This window comes from Stegodyphus dumicola, chromosome 6, assembly GCF_044657685.1.
Source record: "Stegodyphus dumicola isolate Sdum_Otavi_A_Nest chromosome 6, ASM4465768v1".
NCBI classification, from domain to species: domain Eukaryota; kingdom Metazoa; phylum Arthropoda; class Arachnida; order Araneae; family Eresidae; genus Stegodyphus; species Stegodyphus dumicola.
In genome coordinates, this window is record NC_140773.1 from 110,697,425 (window position 1) to 110,720,888 (window position 23,464).

Here is a 23,464-nt window from a genome sequence, read left to right on the forward strand (position 1 = left end):
TATGATTAGATTGTTGGATAAGGTAAGCAATTTGTTAAAATCAACCACAGGTAAATTTCCACCTGGTGGAAGATATGCAGAGATCATTACAAGGAAGGGCGAATTTTGAATGAAAATTTCAATGATTGTTGCCTCGAGTTTACTCATACTCGGAGTGTCAATTCTTTTGTGAGGTATTGAATTTTTAATATAGACACAAGTGCCACCATGATAAACATCACGAGTATTAGAAGCTTGTCTGTCATTTTTATATAATGCATAGTTTGCATGCTTGGGAGCTCTCCCTGGCTGGAGTTTGGTCTCTTGGACAAAAATAATATCAAAATCTTTCTCTTCTACATAGTCTCTAAACTCATGGAATTTGGATAGGATGCCATTTGCATTCCAGGTGCATAGTTTGAAGTTTTTCAATCCTTTCAAAGTATTGAATTTTACTGACTGGGGATATCAGAGAATTGGAGAGTAATATAACTCTCAAAGATGTAGTATGCCGCGTCAGCACCAGATGGAGCCACTCTGAGCTGCGGTAAGGTGTTTTTGAATGCCAGAAGTAATTTGCTCTGGTCAATGCCAGGCTGATTAGAAATTTGAATTATAGCCAAAAGGATTTCGGTACAATTTAGTGTCGAATTAGCTCCTAAGGGGACCGATAAATTTGGAATAATTTGTGGTGCAGCCTGTTGCATACCCGTAAGGGCAGCAGAGTATGAAACTCCAGAGCGGATATTATTTGCACTGGGAGTGTGTGCAGCCGGCAGTATTGGAAATGTATTATGTTGTAAGTTAAATTTGTTAGTGTTGTCAACGGTCTGACTGGGTTTGGTACTTGGCTTTGGAGGTTGTCTGTTTTTGGAGCCAGGAAACTTCGGGCAGGAACGCCAGTTTGCTGCATGGTTTCCTGAGCAATTTGCACATTTGTTCGGCTCTTCGAAAGGTTTTGTACAGTCCTTTGCTTGATGCGGCCCGGCACATCTGACGCATCGTCTTGGTAAGGTGCAGACTTCGGACGAATGAAAAAATCCCTGGCAACGCCAGCATTAGGAGGGACCCTTCTGTCCTTTGAAGTGTTCCATGGAGACTTCAGTTCCAAGGAGTTCGGTTATTGAATATATTTCCTCAGCTTTTAGGCTATTGTAGATTTGCAAATAAAAGAGGGGCATCGGCATCTTCGTTTTCCACTTCTTCAGTTGAGAAATTTTATGAATTTTGAGCCAAGCACTTCAACCGCAGTCTGTACAACGTTGAGAGGTGTATTGGAGGGTAATCCCCTATTAACAACTTTAAGTGGTCTATCTGCTTTGAGTGTGTGTGACTTGAATTCAATGTTATTGTCTGTGAGGAATCTAACAACTGTTCTATAATCAGTTTCATTAGTGGTTGTGAGTTTAAGAAAGTCTATGTTTTGTTTGGAAAGAACAGTTGGTGCATGTCGGCGTAACTGATTGAGGAGAAAGAACCAATCAGCACGCGGTTTTATGAAAATTGGAGGTGGTGCTTGAATTTTTGGTGCTTGAGTGACAGCCGGCTGCTGAGTCGAGTGTTCAGTGTTATCAGAGTTTTGTATGTTTGTGAAAGAGTTAGATGTTGTAATGTTTTCATTATTATTAGTGTTGGGTAATGGTTTTTTGGCTATTAGATGTTTAGGAGGAACTGAAAATCCTTCATTGTCTGTGGGTCTAGTGCGTTTTTTAGATTCAATTTTAGAAGTATCTTTTGGAGGATTTGGATTGGCTGAGGATGAGGGTGGATTTGAACTTTGAGTTTTAGGATCAGAATTTTGGGTTTTAGGATCAGAATTTTGGGTTTTAGGATCAGAATCAGGGGTTTTAGTAGATTTTTTGCATTCTTTGAAGAATTCCTCTTCAGTGGCAGGGAGGGTAAATAAATTAATGCCTAGTTTAGTGCAGAGGGTATGCAAGGAAAATAAAACTTTCTCACCCTCATCCTGCAACTGCTTGATCATCAATTCCTTGTTAGGTGTCTCCGTTCTTTGTAGTCGCTGAATATCAAAAAGGAGGTCTGTGTGGCGATTTTTTAGAGAATAAATTTGGATTGCGCTCTTCGACAGCTCAAGTGCAGAAGGAGAAGCAGGTGGAGAAGATGCTGTAATTTCCATTTCAGTTTGGATCTGTAGAGGCGGAGGAGAAGTAGATTGTTTGCCCACTGGCGGCGCCGTATTCTGGATTCCGTTCGCATTGACATTACGGAGCTCAGAAAACCACTTTAATACTTGGCGCGTTTTCTGAAAACTTGGCGTAGATGGTGATCAGCAGGAAGCCAAAAACCAGCAACCCAACGCTAGGAATCTTCACGGGAAGGGGTTTCCCGACTGTCAGACAAGCCGTTTCTCGCTATTCCATCATTCAACTTCCAAGGCCACACCAATGTGTCATCAAATCTGCAGACGAAAACAAGGGGGGGGAAGAAACTAGCCTCGCTCGAGGGTCCCAGTCGATAATGCAGATCTTCTAACTCAACGGATAAGTATGCTGTAGAACATCTCCATGCTTGCCTGTCGAGAAAAACAGGGTCCTCTTTCCGTGAAACACCATATGGTATATCCATTCAACTTCGCCCCCCACATGTGGTGTATCGCTTGGGAGAAGGAATTTTGGGGTGCAGCAAAACCGCTGATAAGAGTTTCCAAGAAGGAAATCCAAGCCGAGGGCAAGGGATGAAAAATCTCTGAACCAAGTTTATACAAAAATGACTTTGGGAAATTAAAAAATGAAACTACTAATTACACAACATTATAATTCATAATAAAAATATCAGCACTCTAAAAATTTTTTCTTCAGCCACAATTAAAGTATACACACATAAATTATCCAAATTGAAATACCAAATACAAAAAAAAAATTATCATACCGCCAGTCAGAAAATATGTATTCGTTTAACTTTAAAAGAAACAGGGATACAAATAAAATTACTTAAGGTTAAGAAAAAAAAATTAACACACCAAAAGTGCAACAGCAAGGCTTTAAAAAAGTTAAAGTTGAAAATTAAACAACCTTAAGGGTCAAAACAACAAGTTACAAAAACCAAAAATCTTAAGTCCCTAAACTCAAATTAAAATTAAACAACTTTAACTCAAACTTTTAAAGCAACCTAACCAAAATTAAAGTTTACCAAAAGTTACAATTTAAACTTACAACAACCAACTTTAAACAACAAAAAAAAAAAAAAAAAAAAAAAAAAAAAAAAAAAATTTAGAACTTTCAATTACAAATCAAAACTGAAGTGAGCAAAACAACTTAAGCTTAAAAAAAAATAAAACGATTAATACATAACAACAGTTATTGTTGACCTTTAAGAAAATATCATTACGAGGTCATCAAAAGCATTAATTGTTATTTTAAAATCTTCAGCTGAATTTTAGTACTTGTTATTTACCTTACGGGCCCCAAAAGAAACAAATATTACGCTAAACCAATTGAATGAAGAATGGATTTTATTGCATGGTATCGAAATAATAGTTTGGAATGTTTAAGGCTATACGTTTCGCCTTAAATGTCTACCAGATCGGACCATAAACAACGAACATTATGCGAGGAAACACATTATCCTATGAGAATCAATAACATCCAGTCTTATATAATTCTTAAATCTATGGGGAAAATTTCTTTTTGAGATAATAGCTTCATATCAAGATGTAATCATAGTTTCTGATATTAAAAAGAGATGGTAAATAGGCTTAATCATGTGCGGTATCCGAAATTGTAACTTTCTGAGGACATTTGAAGCATATTATGAATCTTCGGTAGCTGATTGATCACATTGGAGATCTCAACTGACTGCTTTTCATTAAGTAAATAACTTCAAAAGTTGAATCATCTTATCTTATTTAAATAAAATTTTGTTTCATGTAAACAACGATTTCCACCACGCAATTAACTTATTTTAAAGATGTAAATGCCAAGTAAAGTAACATAAAATATGAACCTCTTCTTTAATAAAGTTCTACTATCTTCAATAATAAAATTTACTTCAACTTACAACTGATTTTTAGAAACCCGTTCTATTTTTTTGCTCCTGATCACTGTATAGCATGCTAGGAGTACGCCGATTATACAAAATCCCAATGCAGAAAATCCAAGGTGAGCTATAATATTTACGCTTGACTTATTTCTTTCGTCATGAGTGGTACCTAAGAAAGAAAAAATAAAAAACAAATAGTTAATCAAAGCGTTATATGTTACAATGAAAGTATTACAATGAAAGAAAACCCAGTTTTTATAGCAAAAACTAATGAATGATGAAGTTGTTTTTAAAAATTTTTACATTGAATAAATTAGAATTAAACTCTCACTTTTCGCTAGTTTTTCGATTCTATCCTTGGAATGGTCTAAGTCATTAATACTCAAAATGTCGCTATTTATTTAGAGAAATATTTGAGTATGTGTTTCGATTGCACAAAACATCATCAAATGAAATGGTAGAAAAAATCGTATATTATTAATGGTATTTAATTACATGAAAAAAGCATAACCTGACAAAGCCTTTGTACCAAGGCAGCATTATTAGAGGCACCATGATGTTAATCAGCTGGATGGTAGCAAATAAATTTAACAGATTTTTGAAATAAAAAAAGCATTTCTTATTTTTTCAGACAAATTGTATTTAAATACATTCACATTAGTAATATTTTCCTTTTTTTTAAATTTGAAAGTACTCTTTCTCATTTTTCCCCAGGTCTTACAAATGCTAAAGAGTTTCATTAAAATTAATTTGATTGAAATTATAACAACATATTGTACTACCTAATGAAAAAAAGCTCTTAACTAATTACTTGAATAATTAATTAATAGAATTAAATATAACGTTTTTTCGTTCCCGTAAATATAACTAGTGATATTCAGAGTATATATATATTGCTAATTAATGGCATATTTAATTCTGTACTATTTATTTTAAACAGTACCCATAAAAAATTGACAATAAAATTCCTTAATCATATAGGTGCATAAAACATGTTAAAGGCAACGTATGAACTTTTCCAGTAAAATATTTGATCAGCCTGTTAGAAATCTTACTTAAAAAGCTAGTAAAATCAAATTTTAAAAGTAGAAATATCATAATGTTCATGCAGCATGTTTGCTTGGTGTAGGAAAGCTATTTGGCAAAATGTGTCACACCGATCTCCTTAACTAGTTTTCAGCTATAGCTGAAGACTGGAACCACAAATTGAGACTTCAGAATGGAAATAGGCTAGCTCTCTCATAATATAAAAGCACAAAGATAAGCAGTCATAATAAATACGCGATAATTTATTCTGCTGAATATTGAAGACCTATCCAACTGACGTAAAATTTAATGACATCGAAAGACTAGCAGGAAGCATTGTTGACAAATCTACAAATGAGATGCAGTGCTAAGTCCCAAAACCGATTATCCAATACCCGGAAAGATCTAATATCAGAACATTGGAATCAACAGCAATTTATTATTATTATTATTATTATTATTATTATTTTCTGTAAAGAGAGTAGCATATGCTTAATGCAACATGCATACACAGTACACATTCTTTCGTAATAAAATATGTGGAGGATTCGATTCTTAATTTCATTACGGCATTAAATAAAGCTTTTCCGTGTTGAAAAGAGCACAATTCATTTAATAACATAAATCTGAATGATCAATAATTTGGCTCCATAGCCCCCTTAATGCTCGCCATATATCTCAAATCAGAACGTTATACCAAAGTTTATGATTTATTTCATATATGCTGAATATCTTATAACCCTTACACCAATTGGGACAGCTTAATTAAGCAATACAGCTGCTTGCTGTCGCGGAGGTGGGCTGTTTCTCACAAAGGAGCGTCTCCTTATACCAACCTGGTAAATAATTGTTTTTTTAGTTTTTGCTTTCATCACCACTTGACTCTGAATTCATGTCAGCTTGAGAAATGACTAACGCAAAAGATGCATAAATCATTTCTTTGTTTTATACATCACTAATTGAACATCAAACAGTATGGTGCTATTTTATGTCGACATTACGCTCGGGAATGATTACAGACTTCAGCCTACTGAGCTGCGATGTGTTGTGTCACAAGGGAAAATTAACAGAATTTCTAAAAATAGATTTTTTTAAATGATATTCGTGGGCCAAAAGATTACATTTAATGCTATTTTCATTTAAAGATAACTTTTTTTATTCTTATAAGCCTTAAGGGTACTCTTCCGTTATGCACCTATCAAAGTATGGCAGGTGATGAGCTAATGGCTATCATTTGCCGAACGTGTGTGCGTGTGTTTGTCATCTATAAAACTATTGTTATAACTAGAACGTTCACGATTAAAAAGCCCGCAAAAAATGTGCATCGGGTGCATAACGGAAAAATACCGCCTGAAATAGTTATGTGGGAATTTATTTCATTGAGACTTAAATAAGCATATACAGGAAGCTGACGTAAATATAATAAAGAATAACCTTTAATACAATTCAGTCTTAACTTCTTCAGCATGCTACAAGAGTAAGACAAATTTTACTGAATAGCATGCCTTATATACTGTATTTCTCCCGCCTTTGTGGATTAGTGGTCAGCACGCTCGACGCGTATTCGAGAGGTCCGTGGTTCGAGTTCCGCGAGGGCAGTTCTCATTTTTCATCTCTCTTGCTGTAAAAAAATACTTAATGTCTCTACAGTGGCACCCGAACTAAAAAAAGTGGTGGATGATGATACTCCATCACCAGCATTTGGCGATTGGGTCCCCTAATCCCCAGTCACTCTTTAAAAAAAGGGGAACATATAAGGTATTTCTCTGTCTTCTTAGCATGCCTCCGTGGTTCGAGTCAAGGCGAAGGCATTGCTCATTTTTCATCTCTCTTGCTTTCAAAAAAAAATACCTAATGTCTCTACAGTTTTTAATCGCATATCTCATGATACGTCGCCAATAGTATATAGCGGTATCCCTAACCTAAGATGGTAGCTGCGAATGTGAAGGCTTTCAGATACCGAGAACCCAAAGCAAAATTTTTCAATTAATAGAATTCGTGAAAAAGTATGGAGGTGTGGTAATAACTGCAGATGATATAATAGAAGTATTCCGTTGTAAGGACAGTGCCCCAATAATCAGTAAACTAACGGACGGCAAAATCTCTAATATTTTTCCAAACCCATAGATCGTTTCCAAAAATAGTAAAACTGACAGAGAAGTTGTTGCGAAAGAAAAATAAATATTGACAATTTAGTCAGAATTCTTGAAACGAGAATTAGAGGACTTGAGCGTTGTAGTGAGCGAAAAAATATGTCTGTCTATAAAACTGTGAGAATAGTAACTTCTCACACCACGCAGTTTGCCAGCATCACAAATTTTAATCGTAATCGCGGAACTGCACGTGTGTATATAAGCACCGGTCACACTGGTTTCTTCCCTTCTTCCCTTCTGCGCCCGTGACCTTCCTGCAGTCGCTTGGCAATTAGCGACGCCAAACGTTGTGCGGTTTTGTGTTCCTGCATGTCGCGCTAATGGAGTTTCATCGTTCCTGATGTTTTCACATGGATTGTCGTCTTATTTTTGCATAAAAAGAAGCAGAACTAAAGGTTGCGATTTTTTAGATGAAAATGCTCAGTGTTAAAATCCATCTGCCACGATACCGTTCTAAAACATCTCAAGCAGATTATCTATAGGTGTTCGACTCCAGAATGTGAATTACCAGCGATGTGTGACCACGTGATTATTTTAAGTGTGTTAAAGAATACGAAAGTAAAAAAAAAGATCTTGCACATGTACAGCAATATTATGGGCACAGCACGAAATTAATATGAGAAAATTGCGACTGCATATATGTTCGATTGGACAGGATTGTAATTATCTCCGAGTAGTCACGTTTCGGCCTTAGCCTACTATTCCATTTTAATTTATTACGTTTACTGTTCTAAGTTATGATATTTTGATATTTTATATGTGTGTGATAAATGTTCCATATTTAATCCAGAAAATGTGTTTGATAAAATAAATGTGAGATTAGAAAAAGAAATTTGTGTCTCATGGCACTATCTGTAAGTCGACCTTGTCCAGATAGACTTTTGCCATCTGAAAGCTTTCGTCCCTTATAATCAGCTTTCAGTTTACGTAAGCGAGTGCCCATCCTCTTCTGGATGTGCCCTACACACTCTAGTTTTGACACAGTCACATCTTCATATGGTTTGATTTCTGTTATGGAAAGAAATGTTTTTGAATCACCATCACCAATATAATTGATGTATCTCCCACCCCTTGCACTTTGAGACCTCTGAAAAATTTTAACTATTCTGCCAGCTTCCATTTTGGCAGATGAACCGAAATGATTTCTCCTGCAAGTGCGAGAATGGGTTTTCTGCCACTCATCAAAGGCTTCACCAGATCGAGGACCCTTCCACAATTCGCATCCTTTGCATGCTAACCTCTACATCTACTAAACCTCTACATCGATAACTTTTCCACTCTCAGCACCAATAACCGTACATACACCAATCTGAGATGTATGGCCTCTTGTTTTCCAGGTGCCATCAACACTTACACTTATGTCTGTAGAATTACTGAGTGATACTTCTTCTGCTGCTGCATTTTTCATGCTTTCAACTGCAGTCATTTTTGTTGCCTTATTGATTAAGTTACAGATTCTGTCATAAGTTTTTTGCATCACAGGAGGATCTAAATCCATTATTCCACAAAATGTTTTCAATGGTTCAAGACCTTGACCAATACAACGCATTGCATATATAATACGACGATTAATTTCTGCAATGTTCCTTTTCCCCCCAACAAGTTTAGTGTTGCTTGTCATCACAACATTTTTGCATCCTTGACATGTCAAGATCATTCTGGAACACAGACCTGCAGATCTTTTCGCAGTAAAGTTTAATTTACCATGGCATACCTTACACGTAGTGTTTTCTTCCAAAAAAGAACACAGATTATTTTTAACGACAACCGTGTTGCCATCAAATCGATTGCTTTCACTTGAAAAGTCATTGTCTGTTACATTTAACTTTGTACAAGAAGCACTTGTATTTAGTTCATCTGAATTTCGAGGGAAACTATGTGCAGCTGTAGTTTCACAAATAACAGCTTGGTTTGGGGAAGAAATAGAAAATCCATTATTTATTTCATTTGAAACTGTCGATTTACCAGTTCTGGTGAACTGGTTTCCATGAAATCGGCGCTTTTTTGAACGCTTTCCAGAAGCACGTTTATAAGCATTATCAGCCATTTTACGGAGCAGTGCACAGTAAGATAATAAAATGCTTAAAAACTTACAATTATATTTAAATTCACCCACAAACTGTTCTAAAATCACAACTGAATGATCATAAGTGATGGAAATAACAAGTGGAGTGATATGAAACACTTCTAAAATATAATGAAATGAAAGGAAAAAAGAGCAACAAAAATAAAACGCAAGAACGGTTAAAAATGTAAACAAACTACCAAAGAGTTGAGAAATAACATTGCTACTCCATAAATAGATCATTAAAAAATAAATCATTAGGCTTGCCACATAACACTTCGAGTAGAAACTGCTGACGCTTTTCGTTTGGACCTTTAAACCTTGTTTACATTAGTTCAGCTGATACATTTTCCTTCATGACTCATGAAATTGTACGAATTTTTGCTTGGGGTTTTTTTTTAAACTGCGCAGAAAGAATCAGGCTATAACATATATATTTTTGAAAAAATCAAAAATTTTGATAACAAATTACATTGAAAAGAAACAATGTTTGATAAAGTAAATAAATAAATATTGAGCTTTACTTTATAAATTTTGATTCCCTTAAGATCATAAACGCTTCATTATTTCATAAGCAACTATTTCAGATATTTTAATTTATAATTTCGACATGTCATCTTATTAGATTTAAAGTGATGATCTCAAGTCCGGAATTGTCGATATACCAACAAGATTGGAACACGGACTATACCTCTCTTATTTCTTGATACTAGTTATACGTTCCAGGGAACATAAACATCATTGGTTTTGATCATTCGTGGGAGCAACTATGAAGATTAGAGGTAATTGCAACAGACGTAGAGAGATTCAACAAATATTGTACAAAAAGCACAAACTCGGACATGCTGGCACTCTGAAAACGTTTTATATAATTCCGACGTTCAAACGGAAAATTGGGCAAATACCAAGAAGTCATACTAAACATAATATTCAAATATAATAAGCATATAATAATAAAGCTTTTATGCACACATGTACCATCATTAATAAATGCTGTAAACTGTCTAAAGAGGCCAAAATGTTCCTTGTATGTTATAACGATATACCCAAATATCATTGCTCTCCCACCTGGATAAAGATAACAAAAAAAGAGAAGAAAAACTCTTCAGAAAAAGCAAAATAAATTACTATAGAGTGTTCTGAATGTCCTGCAGCGAGAAAATAACTCTCTTACCTGCTTAAAGCAGACGACAGAATCATCTAAAGTAGATTTTCTAGACAATGTTTTTGAATGTTGCACGCAACATGCATATAAAAAGTGTAGACTGTTCAGACAAGGAAATTCCCAGCATACTAAACAATGACGCCACCATTAATGAAACATTCAAAAGAACACTGAATGTTTTGCACAATGTGAAATGGTACGATACATTTATTCTTCACTGCAATGTTTAATCATAAGTGGTGCAACAGAGACCTTTTAAAAAAGGTTATAGCTCCATTTTGTGGAATGATTCCCTAGGCACCGAAAAAATTCCAATTCCAATTCCAATTAATGCATGGAAAGCGTGCAAAATTTAGAGCACATTTCGAAATAAAATTTCTCATAAGAAAACATAGATGAATTCAAACATTATAAAAACAAAACTGAATGGTAATAGCTTATGCTTAACACATTTTTACCATCAATTCATGGAAGTAATTCAGTAACCTTTTTCTCAAATATGAAGTTTTTAAAATACCCTTAGTTATATTATATGATAATTCGTGTCTATCTGATATAACGTTTCAGTATCGTTAATATCAATGGACTGGTAACTTTTATTTAATTATAAAGAATTAGAATTGTTAAAACATGTATTTCAAATTTAACAAGAATAAGAAGAATGAAAAAACTAAACAAGTTTTATCTTTTTATTATGTATCTATTTCTTTTTATCTTACCTAAAACGGTTTAGTTTTATTTATTTTAAAAGTGTAATATATGAATAAAATAATATAATTCATTTTTAGGCAGTAAATTCAAGCATTTCTTTATGGCATTTAGGAAAATGTGCAGAATATTTCTTAGTCAAAACTACGTTGTAGATCTGCAGAATATAGGTAGACATTAAAAGTATCAAGAAGGTGGAATCTTTACTATGAAATTTAGGTGTCTGTAGATAATTACCGAATGATTATAAAACAAAACATAATAATTTGATCTTGTGAAATGTTCAGAATACATTATTATATATCCAGTTTTCACACTACAACAAAAAGGCGGTAATTAAAACAATAGGCGAAAAGAGCTTTTTAAGAAATAATAGTTTATGTTAATAATATGCGTTACAGAAGAAAACATCGCGGACGAAAACGTCGTGGAGAAAACAACGCAAAGCGAAAACGTCGTGGTACAAAACATCTCGAAAGAAAAGAAAGCAAAGAGACATCGTGGTACACAATATCGTCGTCGAAAATAAAGCGGGTCAAAAGCTTCGCTGTTTAAAAAGATCGTCGTCGAAAATATCGTGGTAAAAAATAAAGCACATGAAAATCATCGCATGACGATAACATCACACCCATACGTTTTCAGGTTTTAAAAGTTATAAATGCATATTCGCATAAAGATTTGGAAGTGCAGGAAATATTAACGACACTTTAAGAATAAACGGAAACAAAACAAGATATTATTTTCACCAAAACAATAACAGATTAACAAACTTGAAAGAAAGTATTTTGATAATAACTAAGCGATTTTTATAGAGGTATCCTCATGCATTTTTTCATTTTCCTTCTCCTAAACATTTTTAGGCTGTATTTTTCCTGAAAAATTATGAGTAAAACTGTATAATAAAAACGATTAATTTATTCATAATCTTTGTTAATTAACTATGTAAATTAATTCTATTGAGTGCTATAAGTTGTATTAATTTTCTAAACTCACTTTCAATTTTTTCAATGCTTAAATTTCCTTCTGACTTTCATCCAAAAATATGAAACATAAAAGTAAAAATAACCCTCTTTCCTACTTTCGCTCTCAAGTAATTATGCAAAAATGCATTTGAAGCTTTTAAAACCTGAAAAAAGGATGTCTTCAATGTTATCGTCATCCGATGATTTGTAGGTACTTTATTTTTTATCACGATATTTTCGACGACGATGTTTTTAAACTGCGAAGTTTTTGAACAGCTTTATTTTCGATAACGATATTTTGTATCATGATGTTTTTTCTTTGCTGTCTTTTCTCCCACGAAGTTTTGTATCACGACGTTTTCGCCTTGCGCTGTTTTTTCGCCGCGACGTTTTCGTCTGCGATGTTTTTGCCACGATGTTTTCAGCGGACACCAATAATATGATCAAAAAGATATTTCAAATTCTTTGTTGCGAAAAATTAATGTTGTATTCATATAAATTAGCTATATTCTTGAATGTTTAACTTCAAACTGGTATTTTTGCTTAAAATGAAGTAGTGGTATTTTACAAATACACAAATGTAAGAATATTATAGTTACAAAATTGCGTACGCATGTTAAATATGACATTCGACATTATCAATTCGATGTGATAATTCGATCCAAACTGGAACATATCAATTAAGTTCAGCCTTTCCATTTAATTAGTTAAGATGTTATATTCATGAACATTGAAAACTAGATTAGTTTCTTAAAATATTTAACTACTTTTGTGTAATACACGTATCCATATGAATAATTCAAAAACGCGTGGTGCTGTAGTATCAAAGAAATGCTTGCAGATACTTCTACATCATATGAATGTAATCAAATGTATTAGATGTATCGACAGAAAATTAGTAGAACGCCATTACAATAATGATACATTGTAAGGTTTTATTTTATTCTAACCAGTTATTTTTAGTTGGACTTTCCTGTTGCTCCTGATTTCAGTTTTCTGCTGGAATATATATTTTGTATGACGTAGATGTAAATTCTCAACGTGTTTCTGAAACAGTATTTAAGATGCGTTTCAAGAGTTCAAAAGAGTAGTAGCAGACTCAGTTCCGATATTTATGCTGCGAGTTTAAAATTAGCTCTTTAGTTCGGTGTTTTACACCTTTCAGTTTATACTGATATTTCTGGGCTCGGCCTTGCAGTGTGCAGCCGATTTAGAGTTAGTTTAAGCTACGGAGCCAGTCATTAGAATTCTTAATTTACTAGTGATTTGTTACATTCTTATTTTCTGTTACGTACATACGAGTGGCGGTGATTTGTGAGCTCGGAGTGCGTGCATCTGGTTTAATTTTAGTTAAATAAAAATTTTATTTTAACCTTTCTTCTGCAATATTTTGTTCTTGAGACATAGCGAGAATCCGCTACTTAGTCTTCAACGTAAGGTCATGGGTTTATACTACAAAAGAATACCCACAGACTATATGACATAATTACAATCACAGAAAATTAGCTTTGAGATGAATCATATGAAAGAACGGACGTGTAATAAATAGTAAATACAAAAATGTTCTAAAAGTTGCAATAAACTTTGACAGTGAGCAAACACAAAAAGTAGAATATTATTTAAATTCATAACATGCATAAATAATTTAACTTATGCTGAATTGCTAGTCATAAATTAAAGACATTTTTAATCCTTTTATGAATTTTCTTCAATAATAGGAAATGTTAAATAAAATGTACGGTATGTGATCTTACTTGAAACGGTTGAACTAGAATGATCTCCCGTGAGTTTCCAGACCATATTTAGAATTTCTAGAATGAAATGCAGAAGCTTTAATTAAGTATGGGGATAAAACAATCATTAACATGCAAAAAAGTACATCCGTTTTTATAATTCCATTATTATGCATTAATCTAAGGATTTCAACATCTTAATCAGGTATAAAACCAATGTTAGTTGTTGATGCCTACAGATTTTCATGGAACCTCATTTCCTAGGTATGCAAATAGGCTAACATCAGAATAAAAATCATATAACTCTTTAAACATATTTAAATATTTTCCTTCCCTTAATTATTACTAAAATTATAAAACTCAACGCTTTCAGATGAAGCATAAAAACTGATTGACATTCAGAAATTTATTACAACATCCATCTCCTCCGATGTGAAACATGAACAAATGTAATAATAAAATCATTCTATGCAATGATGTATGACAGATGTTACGATTAAATAATGATGTGCTTGAGGCTCTTCGGGTTTCCAAAAATGTTATATTCGTAGCAAAGCTGTTATGTATTAAAATCCAAAAATCTTTAGAATACTTCGAAGGAATATGCATCTATCTATTATAAATCAATAGATTTATTTCACTTCTTATGCTTGTGACAACAGCCCATCTCAGGGCAGTGAGACATAATTAGGGCATTTTAACGAAAGTATTATGTTGAAAATAAATGTTTCCTTATGCATGCCTCTTACTGATGTAATAAGAGAACCTGTTGTATTAAACAATGTAATTATTATGAAGTACATAATGTGCACTAATTTAAGGGGAGCCACGAGAGGTACTGTTTTCAACAAAGAGCTAAAAATTATGGAAATAAAAAATGGAAACCCTTTTTCCCCCAAAAAAATTTTATATTCTACGTAATGCCAATTTTCCAGCCTTTCAATAATTCCACATATTTCTGCTTTGGTAGACATGTTGCAGATATCTCTAACTAAATGAAAATGCTCCGAAAAAGCGTTAGATCGCTCTCCTATGTGACGAATGCTAAAATGTAGCTAAAATTCATCCCTCTTTGAATAAGACTGTGTTATTATATTTATTAATTTTAAAATAACTACCGCTGGGATGGCAACCAATTCTGCATGACTTCGTCCCAGATTGATTGCCATCTCGGCAACATAATGCAACAATGTATTTCACATTTTAAATTGAACTACATTAATAAAAAACGGAACGAAAAGCCGTACCAGGAATTTATCTGCAAACAGATGTATATTTTATTTTATTTTATTTTGTTTAACATTTCATTTTAAAAGATTTTTCCGAGCGACGAAGAAAGTGATGATGTTCTTCAAAATTATTTTATCGGCTGCACAATCAATTATGAAATGTAACTTTAGATAACGTAACTTTCCAAAACTCCTAATACAATTGACAACAATTGGTGAGTCATACTGGATTTTTTTCATTTGATTTAATGAAGAATATTCACGGAAGAATTATTCTACTTAGAGCAGAATTTTTCATCTGATCTTGAAAATGTAACTGCTTTTAAGACAAAGACACCCGGATTCTTTTAAGAAAGCTGTCTGTATATTAGATTGTATGCATAAGTTAGAATTGTTAATTTAATAAAGGCGAAAATTTTGTAAGCGTTTATTTTCTCTTCAATATGAACTAGTACCGTATGTTTTCTTTCCGTACTGAGATCACGGGCGTGCATAGTAGGAATGAAGGCGTGCAAAGAATATTATTACTTATATAAAATTAGCAAAGCAGCAACCTTGTGTTTGGCGTAGTTTTAGTCAAGATCTCAATCGATTTTGAGGGCAAACAGGTACAAGTCCCTCTTCATCAGGAGCAAAGAAATCTGCAAGACATGATTATTATTGAGATCTTCACTAAATCTACTCCAAAGACAAGGTCGCATTGTTGTTGTTATTAGTCTCGCTTATCTGAATCAAAGCAAGCCACGAAATCCATCATATCAAGCACACAAGATTTCGCTTGTCGTTGGCAAAAACAGGTGCCAGTCCGCTTTCCCGTTTGAAGGGAAGCTCCTCTGGCGGACGGGTTCGAGAGTCTCTCACCGTTTTTCCCCAGCATTAATCTGCCGAAACGACTTTGACTGGCCTCATATTTTGAGTACTTCCATACCGTTCAGACACTAGACATTTACAAACATCCGCGCCTTCTCAGGGATTCGAACTGGAGCCCTTCGTCATGCCAGTGAGAGTCGCTAACCATCGTCCCGGTTGGGCGGCACACAAGGTTGTTGTTTTGCAAATTTTATATTTCCTTTTTGCGTGTTTCTCTTCTGATTTGGCCTTACCTAAACTCTGGATTCTGTTCTATACTATCCTTTACATGGAGTGAGGAATGATTACATCTTTTGCACTTTACGCAATAAAAGTAATGGATGAAAGAGGTGGCCATATGCTGTAAGCAGTAATTATTATTACAGTTTTCGGATTCTGAAATCGGCGAAGAGCAAATTTGTAGAGGAAAATAAAATGCGAGATTACTATTGTTTTTCCCCCTATTACCTCTCAAGCAATTATTGAACGTCTTATTATTACGAACTATAATCATAAATATAATTTTTAATCATTTTAGAAAATCTTTTATAATTGTGATTAAAGCTCTAATTTTCTTATATAAATAAATGAGTCAGGGCCGGCCATAGGCGGTAAAGCGAAATATTATTCGGGTTTTTGACTGTACTCCCGATGCGAGTAAGGTTGAACAAATGACATTTGCAGTACGATATGTTTCCATTGATCAACCAAAAGAGGGATTTGAATGCAACATTAATGAACATTCATGGGTTTATTTTCTATTAAAAGATCTACTGCTAAGAAATTATCTCAAGTTTTATTAGAAGAGTTGCAGAAAAACGAATTAAAATTAGAAAATATGACAGGTGAAGTTTACGTCAATAATTTAAAAATGAGAGGAGAGAAACTGGGAGTACAGTCAAGAATCCCAGAATCTTGCAGCAGTCATTCATTAAACTTAGTAGTTAACGATACGGTAAAATATTTCTTTGGAGGTGGGGTATTTTTTAATACAGTTCAAAAGCTACACACCTTTTTTTTTTTTTTTTTCATTGTCGACGTTTCAGTGGGACATATTAAGGGGACATCAGTGGGACATCTTAAAACTCTTACACTGAAATCATTGAGTGACTTTCTTTGGGGAAGTCGTATAGATTCGCTAAAACATTTACTTTTTGAAAAAGGAAATATTTACGACGCTTTATTACGTATTTATGAAAGTGTAGAAATGAATGATATGATTCGACCTGAGGCCAATGGTTTATTAGCATAATAAAACAATTTTATATTTTTACGCTCGGTCGCTATAAAATTTTGAATCATTTTAATCCGATACGTAAGCTACTTCAATCAAACGATTTTGATTTATACCAAGCCATTATTGATGTCTTAAATATCTCATAAACGTTTTTCAAAGAATTAACATCGGATGAATCATTTGACAAGTTCACTTTAGAAGCTGAAAAATCAGCTATAAAATAGACGTAGAAAAACTTTGACTACTACATTGACGCTAATATTAACCGTTTTTCATATGAAAGTGTACAGGAATCTATACAAGATTCAAAAGAGAAATATAAAATATAATTTTTTTGTTTACTACAAATCAGGCGATCAATGCACTGGAGCTGAGATTCAACCTATTGAATAATCAAAACGATTCTTTTAGTACCCTACGCACAAACTAAAAGATGTGTAAAAATGAATTATTGGTACATTTTAAAGATCTGGAAAATGTCTTAACAGATGGTGATTCCTCCAGTCTTATCGTTTTAGAATTGGATGGCGAAATAGACCTTGTTTCTTCGCTTTCAAAAAATAAAGAAGGTTCACCTGACATTCTTAAATTCATTACCTTCCTCATCATCGCGCCAAATTTAGTTTTAAGAATTTTGCTAAACATGACCATAACTGTTGCTGCTGGTGAATGATCTTTTTCTAAACTAAAAATAATAAAAAATTACTTAAGAACCATGTCTGATCAAAATCGTTTTAATGGAGTAGCAGTATTGCCCGTTAAAGATGAACTGAACAATAAATTAGATCTGAAAGATGTTTTTCATGTTTTGTCGAAAAAAAGGTTCGAAAGGGATTATTTTAATTTAGATTTCAACTCCGTATACTGTACTAGTATTCTTTATTTTTTGTTGTTTTAAAAATATTATTTGTACTAGTTTTAGTTGCAAAATTTGTGTGTTTTAAAAATAAATAAAATTTCGTAAATATTGTATGAGTGTTATAATCTTAATTCAATCAGATTAAACCGTATTTTTTGGTAATTATGTTTTTATAGATTTGTTTGTTACTTTTAAAGCTTATGGGGTAGCGCTTTTGAGGCTTTCCCTGAAGGTTTGCCCTTTTGAAGCGAAAACGCTAAGGCCGGCCTTGAGTGAATATGTATATATTCTGCACAGAGTTTAAACCAAATACATGAAATTACTAACTAACCTTCCCGGCATTCGGCATCACATGGACATTTTCCATCAATGGGGTTACAAGTGGCGTTATTTGAACAACTGCAGTTGTTTTTACAGTTCAATCCAAATAATCCAGGGGGGCAAACTGTGGATAAAATTACAAAGTTAAAGCTAAGTAAAAACATTCTTGAGTTGCATTATAAAATATTCCATTTTTAATTGTAAATAGTATTCTGATCCGTATGCTTTCCTAATTAAAACTGATAAAAGCCTTTGTTCTGCAGAAATTCATATTACTACTAAAAATTTATTTGTAGCAAAAATACAACTTACTTGTAGAACAATCATCTCCCATCCAACCTGCTAAGCATATGCACTGTCCTGTCGCTGGATCGCAAGAACCAATATTACAACTGCAACTTTTGTTACAATCTTTGCCCCATTTATTCTCAGGGCAAGCTAAATCAATAATAAAACACCAATCATTAATTTTCAAAATTAATATCTTTATTTTTAATATACCGCTTAAAATGTAATAATTTAATAAAAATTTTCAAAAAATAAAATTTATACAATCGAACTTCTGTGATTGCATGCTTCATTAATGTACATCTCCTGAGTTTCTAAACACTTGAAGTAGGAGAGCAATGTTTTCACATTTAGCAAGTCCGCTTGATAATAGAAAAAAGGACGTGAGTTTTCGTAAAAGAGAGGTTCGGCGGTAGTACTTAATTAAGTAACAGAACAAAATTCTGCCATTATAAACTTAGATTAATATACAGAATCTCTTCTCTTAGGCAAACTAGATGGTGCCAGCTCTTAGGCAGTGCTTTCTCTTGAAGCTTCAAAACTTCTTTTCTCGCTCTGGCTAGTCATGTTTTGACCTTTCGTTTTACATTTCATGATTCTGCCTTGGAATACTATTGTTAGGTAGTTTCTACTTTCATCGCCATTATGGGCACTATACTTCATCCAGCTAGAATCGTAACAGCTAGTATCATAACATACTAGTTAACTTATTTGCTAACTAATCTCGGCACTCAGCGGAACTTGAACTCTCTGGGTTATTTTTCCTCTGTAGTGTTATGCTCGCACGCGTGAATGTACGCTGCAAAATACGTTTGGTATCTTTTCGCCCTACGTCGATTCGGCGATAAAGTTTTTTCAGCAAGTTCTCGTGCTTCTTCACATAATAGCTCATATTTATACTTGTGAACGAAGTCGAGCAAACAATGCATTTTGTTTAAAAATAAGCTGGCCATTTTTCATTCAACTCCTATACTGCAAGCATAACATAATTAGTGACATTTGCGATGTTTCAAGATTTCACTTCTTTCAACATCCTGTTCTTCTACGATACATTCCCAAATATCATTACGTGTCCGATGTTAGCTAGGTTTCTTGTGGCCAAATATGTTACGGAAATTATATTACGATATTAATGTTCTTACGTGCTTAACTGGTGAAAGTATGTATCTTTTATCTAATTTTAGGTTATTAAAGCACACCAGAATTAAATCTTCATTTTCTCCTCGTTCAGAGTTATTACGGCAGCAATAAAGAAAAATAATTAAGTTACCTGTCTCTATAATAATTCACTAACATTTAGTACCGTGAATCTTAAATTTTACAATAAAATGCTTAGCGAAAGCTGAGATACAAGTTGGCATTTACTTTTGAAACCATAAAAATCAGTCAAGGGTCGGAGACAAAATAGTGTAATCCACAAACACGGTTATTTAGATGTGACTTATGGTGTAGTCCCGTATATCTGGTATTTTTGGATACTTTGATATTAAACAGATAATAAATTACATGCTTGTGATCAAAATGGTAACTTCCAAAACAATTTATGCGACTCGCGAATACATTTTAATTATGTATTTGTTGTAATAGAATGGCGAGAGATTTATATGGTTAATGAAACAATAACTAAACCAGTCAACTCTATCCGCAGACGATCTCTATCCTTGGGGTTGTGACATATCCTGCAGAAACAAAAAATGAGTGCTGAAGAATTATTTACAGGGTTGCCACTCAAACAGGAGAATGAAATTCCCTGACTTTTCCAGGTTTTCCAGGTGTGTTTCAAGAAAATTCCAGTCTATCCGCCTAATGTACGTTGGCTGTGCTAAGAGGTAAATTAATTATGGTATTACTTGTATTGTGTAGCAAATTCACTTAATTATTCAATAAATCCCAGAGGACATTTATTCTTAATTATTCTTGGTATACTTTGTTTGATAATTTTGTTTAGTTTTCCACTTAATAAAATTTAAGATATATACATTGGATAACAAATGTATGTTTTATTTAATTATTACTCATGATCATCACCAGTTCAAGACGAGGCTAATCCGGTCCTTATAAATCACAACGCAATGCTAAATAGTTAGGTTAGATTTTAGGTAAATTTAATTTGCGTGAGGTATGTTCTTAAAAGGCACCTTAACACTTGAAAACACAAATATAATTATAATAGGAGTTGTTTTCTCCACTGAAGATTGAGATTAGAATCTTCCCAATTTGGAACAAAATAAGGCTTTTTTTTTTTTTTTTTTTTTTGCAGACATTCTGCAGCTAAACGGAAGAAAGAAATCTAAATAAATAATTGAGGTATTTTATATTTATTTCGCATATTCGTTAATAAATTGAGGTATTTTATATTTATTTCGCAGCATACATAAGGAAAAAATATGTGCATTAAATTTCGTGATGGTATGTCATCATACTGCTAGAATTAATTTCTGGATTATGCCAGAGAAAATTTCCTGAAATTTGGAAATATTATTTACTAATAATAAATAAATTTAGAGGGAAGAAGCAACATTAAATTATATGAATAACATAAAAATAATTACTTAAAAATTGAATTAGAATAATCAACGATATTTTAGCGAATATAGTTATATTACATGGCTAGCCTAGATGACTGATTACTATTTTTTTATTTTACTGCAAAATGGCAAGGTATTTATTAAAAAGAAAAAAAAAAAAAAAAAAAAGTTTAAAAAGATTTTGCGGTAAAATTCTAGTATACGGTAAGGTTTTGGCACGATTTTGAAAATTGTCGCCAAGACCAAAATGACCCGTTTACTGCACATCATGATGTCGCCAAATCTCATTATTTTTCTAACCAAAGAACGTCTATGTAAAGAAGAAAAGGTTCCATACAAGTAAAATGCTATTACGCCGTTAGAATGCGGAGGAAAAATTTGCCAAGGGATTTGGCGACGGAACCTGGCGGCCATAATTTCCCTCTCCGCGATGTGTTCAGGAAATTGAGAAACACGTGTTAAGAAGAAACGCTCTTTGACAAAAAGAAAACTACGAAAATCCGTTTTTAAAATTATTGTGAAAAATCCACGCAATAATTTTAAAAACGGATTTTCGTAGTTTTTTTTCCCCTGAAAATAACTAATCCATGAATTAATTTACTTGCGCCAAAAAATATTTTCTTTTCCTTTAGAGTTTAACCCCTTGCGCTAAGACTAAACTTCACGGTTGCGGTGCCGTGCGCTACAATATAACAAGCGGTAAAGTGTCTCATTTAGCCGCTCCGCATCTGCGAGTGCAATCCAGAGCTGTAACTCCAGAAATAAACAATCTCGTTGTTAGGCGACGTGTGCACCACGTTATTTTCATTTTTGCGATAAATGTTTATCGACGTGGTGTTCACATCGCTCACGGTTTGAGACAGAAGCATCTCGACGTGCGCGGCACGTCTTTTTAGCGCAAGTCGTTAAAGAAATTTTAAACGATATTCATTTTATGAACTCTTGATAACGTGACCTTCGAACTTCGACACCGGTTTCGAGCTTTGGCAACAGATATACCAGACATGCACAGCTGTTTCCCTCTATGATGGAACGGAGCCACGTCTGTTGCAGAGAGGTTTTCCTTCTTTACAATACATATTCTTTGATTCTAACCGGGAAAGTTGCTCTGCCTTTCTAAAAGACAATCAAATTGGAGCTGCGAAAATTGGCTCTATGCCAGCTACCCGAATGACACTCACGTGATACATAATTCGCCAAAAAAGTTATCTCTTCCGACGTTGGCGCAAAAATCGCTTTTTTTGGCGGGATCGTTGTATGAACTTCCCTGACTTTTCCAGATTTTGACAAAAATACTTAAATTCCCTGACTTTTCCCTGAATATTTTGGTCAATTTTCGAATTCCCTGACTTTTCCCGGTTCTCCCGGTTTTCCAGGTAGCGTGGCAACCCTGTATTTAGTATAACGAGATGAGGTAGTTATGTAGAACAGCTGCATCAAAACAGTTTTATTCGATTTGATAAATGAAATCAAACTTTTTATGATACAAAAATAAATAAAAAAATACAACCATTGACAAGCTATTTAATGATACATGGATAACATATTTATCATTTCTTTTTGACCGGACATTTAAATATTCGCAATAAACAGCTGCAAGGAAAGAATAAATTTATCATTCACATGAATGCTTGTATTAAATCTTTTAAAGTGAAATTTGAATTACGAGAAACACAACATAAATCATAATATTTTATTTATGTCCTGTACCTTAAATCCTTTTTCAATGAAAAATCTCAAAAGTATGCAAGAAATACAACATTATTATGAAAAGAATTCGTGTTCATTTTAATGACCTGCAGTCCAATATTACATTATTTTCGTTACCATTAAAACGAACATGAAGATCTACAAATACATGAACATGAAGATCTAAAATCATCAGAAGATCTACAAATGCTGATGCATTGATACAATGTTGCTCAAAGATTTGGAGACACAGATTTGATTACCTATTACTTGCACAAAAAAATGAATAACCTTAGTTATGATTTTTTTCAGTACGAATAATCACTTTGTTTAGGAATACATTTTTATGTGAACAGTGTTCTCTGCAGTATAAAATTGATAAGTCTGAAAAAAAGCCTGATAACTGATGATATGATGAATATCAGCTATCCATAAGGAACATTGTTTCTAAAAATATTTCTCAAAGGTTACAAACTTTACCAAAATCGAAATGTCGTTTCGTCTCAATAAGAAAGAAGTCTGGGTCGTCACCTGTTTTAAATCACACATTTGTCTCTCTTGCAATTTGAATTTGAACCATGTTTCAGCCTACCTAACAATTACCATACTGTAACGAAAGATCTTAAAGGAATATTTAATTTATACTTAAACGTATTTTGAACATGATTATTTAA

The 23,464-nt window shown here is 33.5% G+C and overlaps 1 protein-coding gene across 2 annotated transcripts in view; it reads right to left on the minus strand.

The window, feature by feature from the left end:
- Nucleotides 1-23,464, minus strand: part of LOC118199996 (uncharacterized) — a 114,312-nt gene that overhangs the window by 27,489 nt on the left and 63,359 nt on the right. For both annotated transcript variants that reach the window (XM_085818800.1, XM_085818799.1), the window contains exons 10-13: nt 18,598-18,723; nt 18,296-18,409; nt 13,812-13,868; nt 3,997-4,147 (exon numbers count right to left, since the gene is read on the minus strand). In XM_085818800.1, coding sequence (XP_085674926.1) covers nt 3,997-4,147; nt 13,812-13,868; nt 18,296-18,409; nt 18,598-18,723 — 448 coding nt within the window. The remainder of the gene's footprint in view (nt 1-3,996; nt 4,148-13,811; nt 13,869-18,295; nt 18,410-18,597; nt 18,724-23,464) is intronic.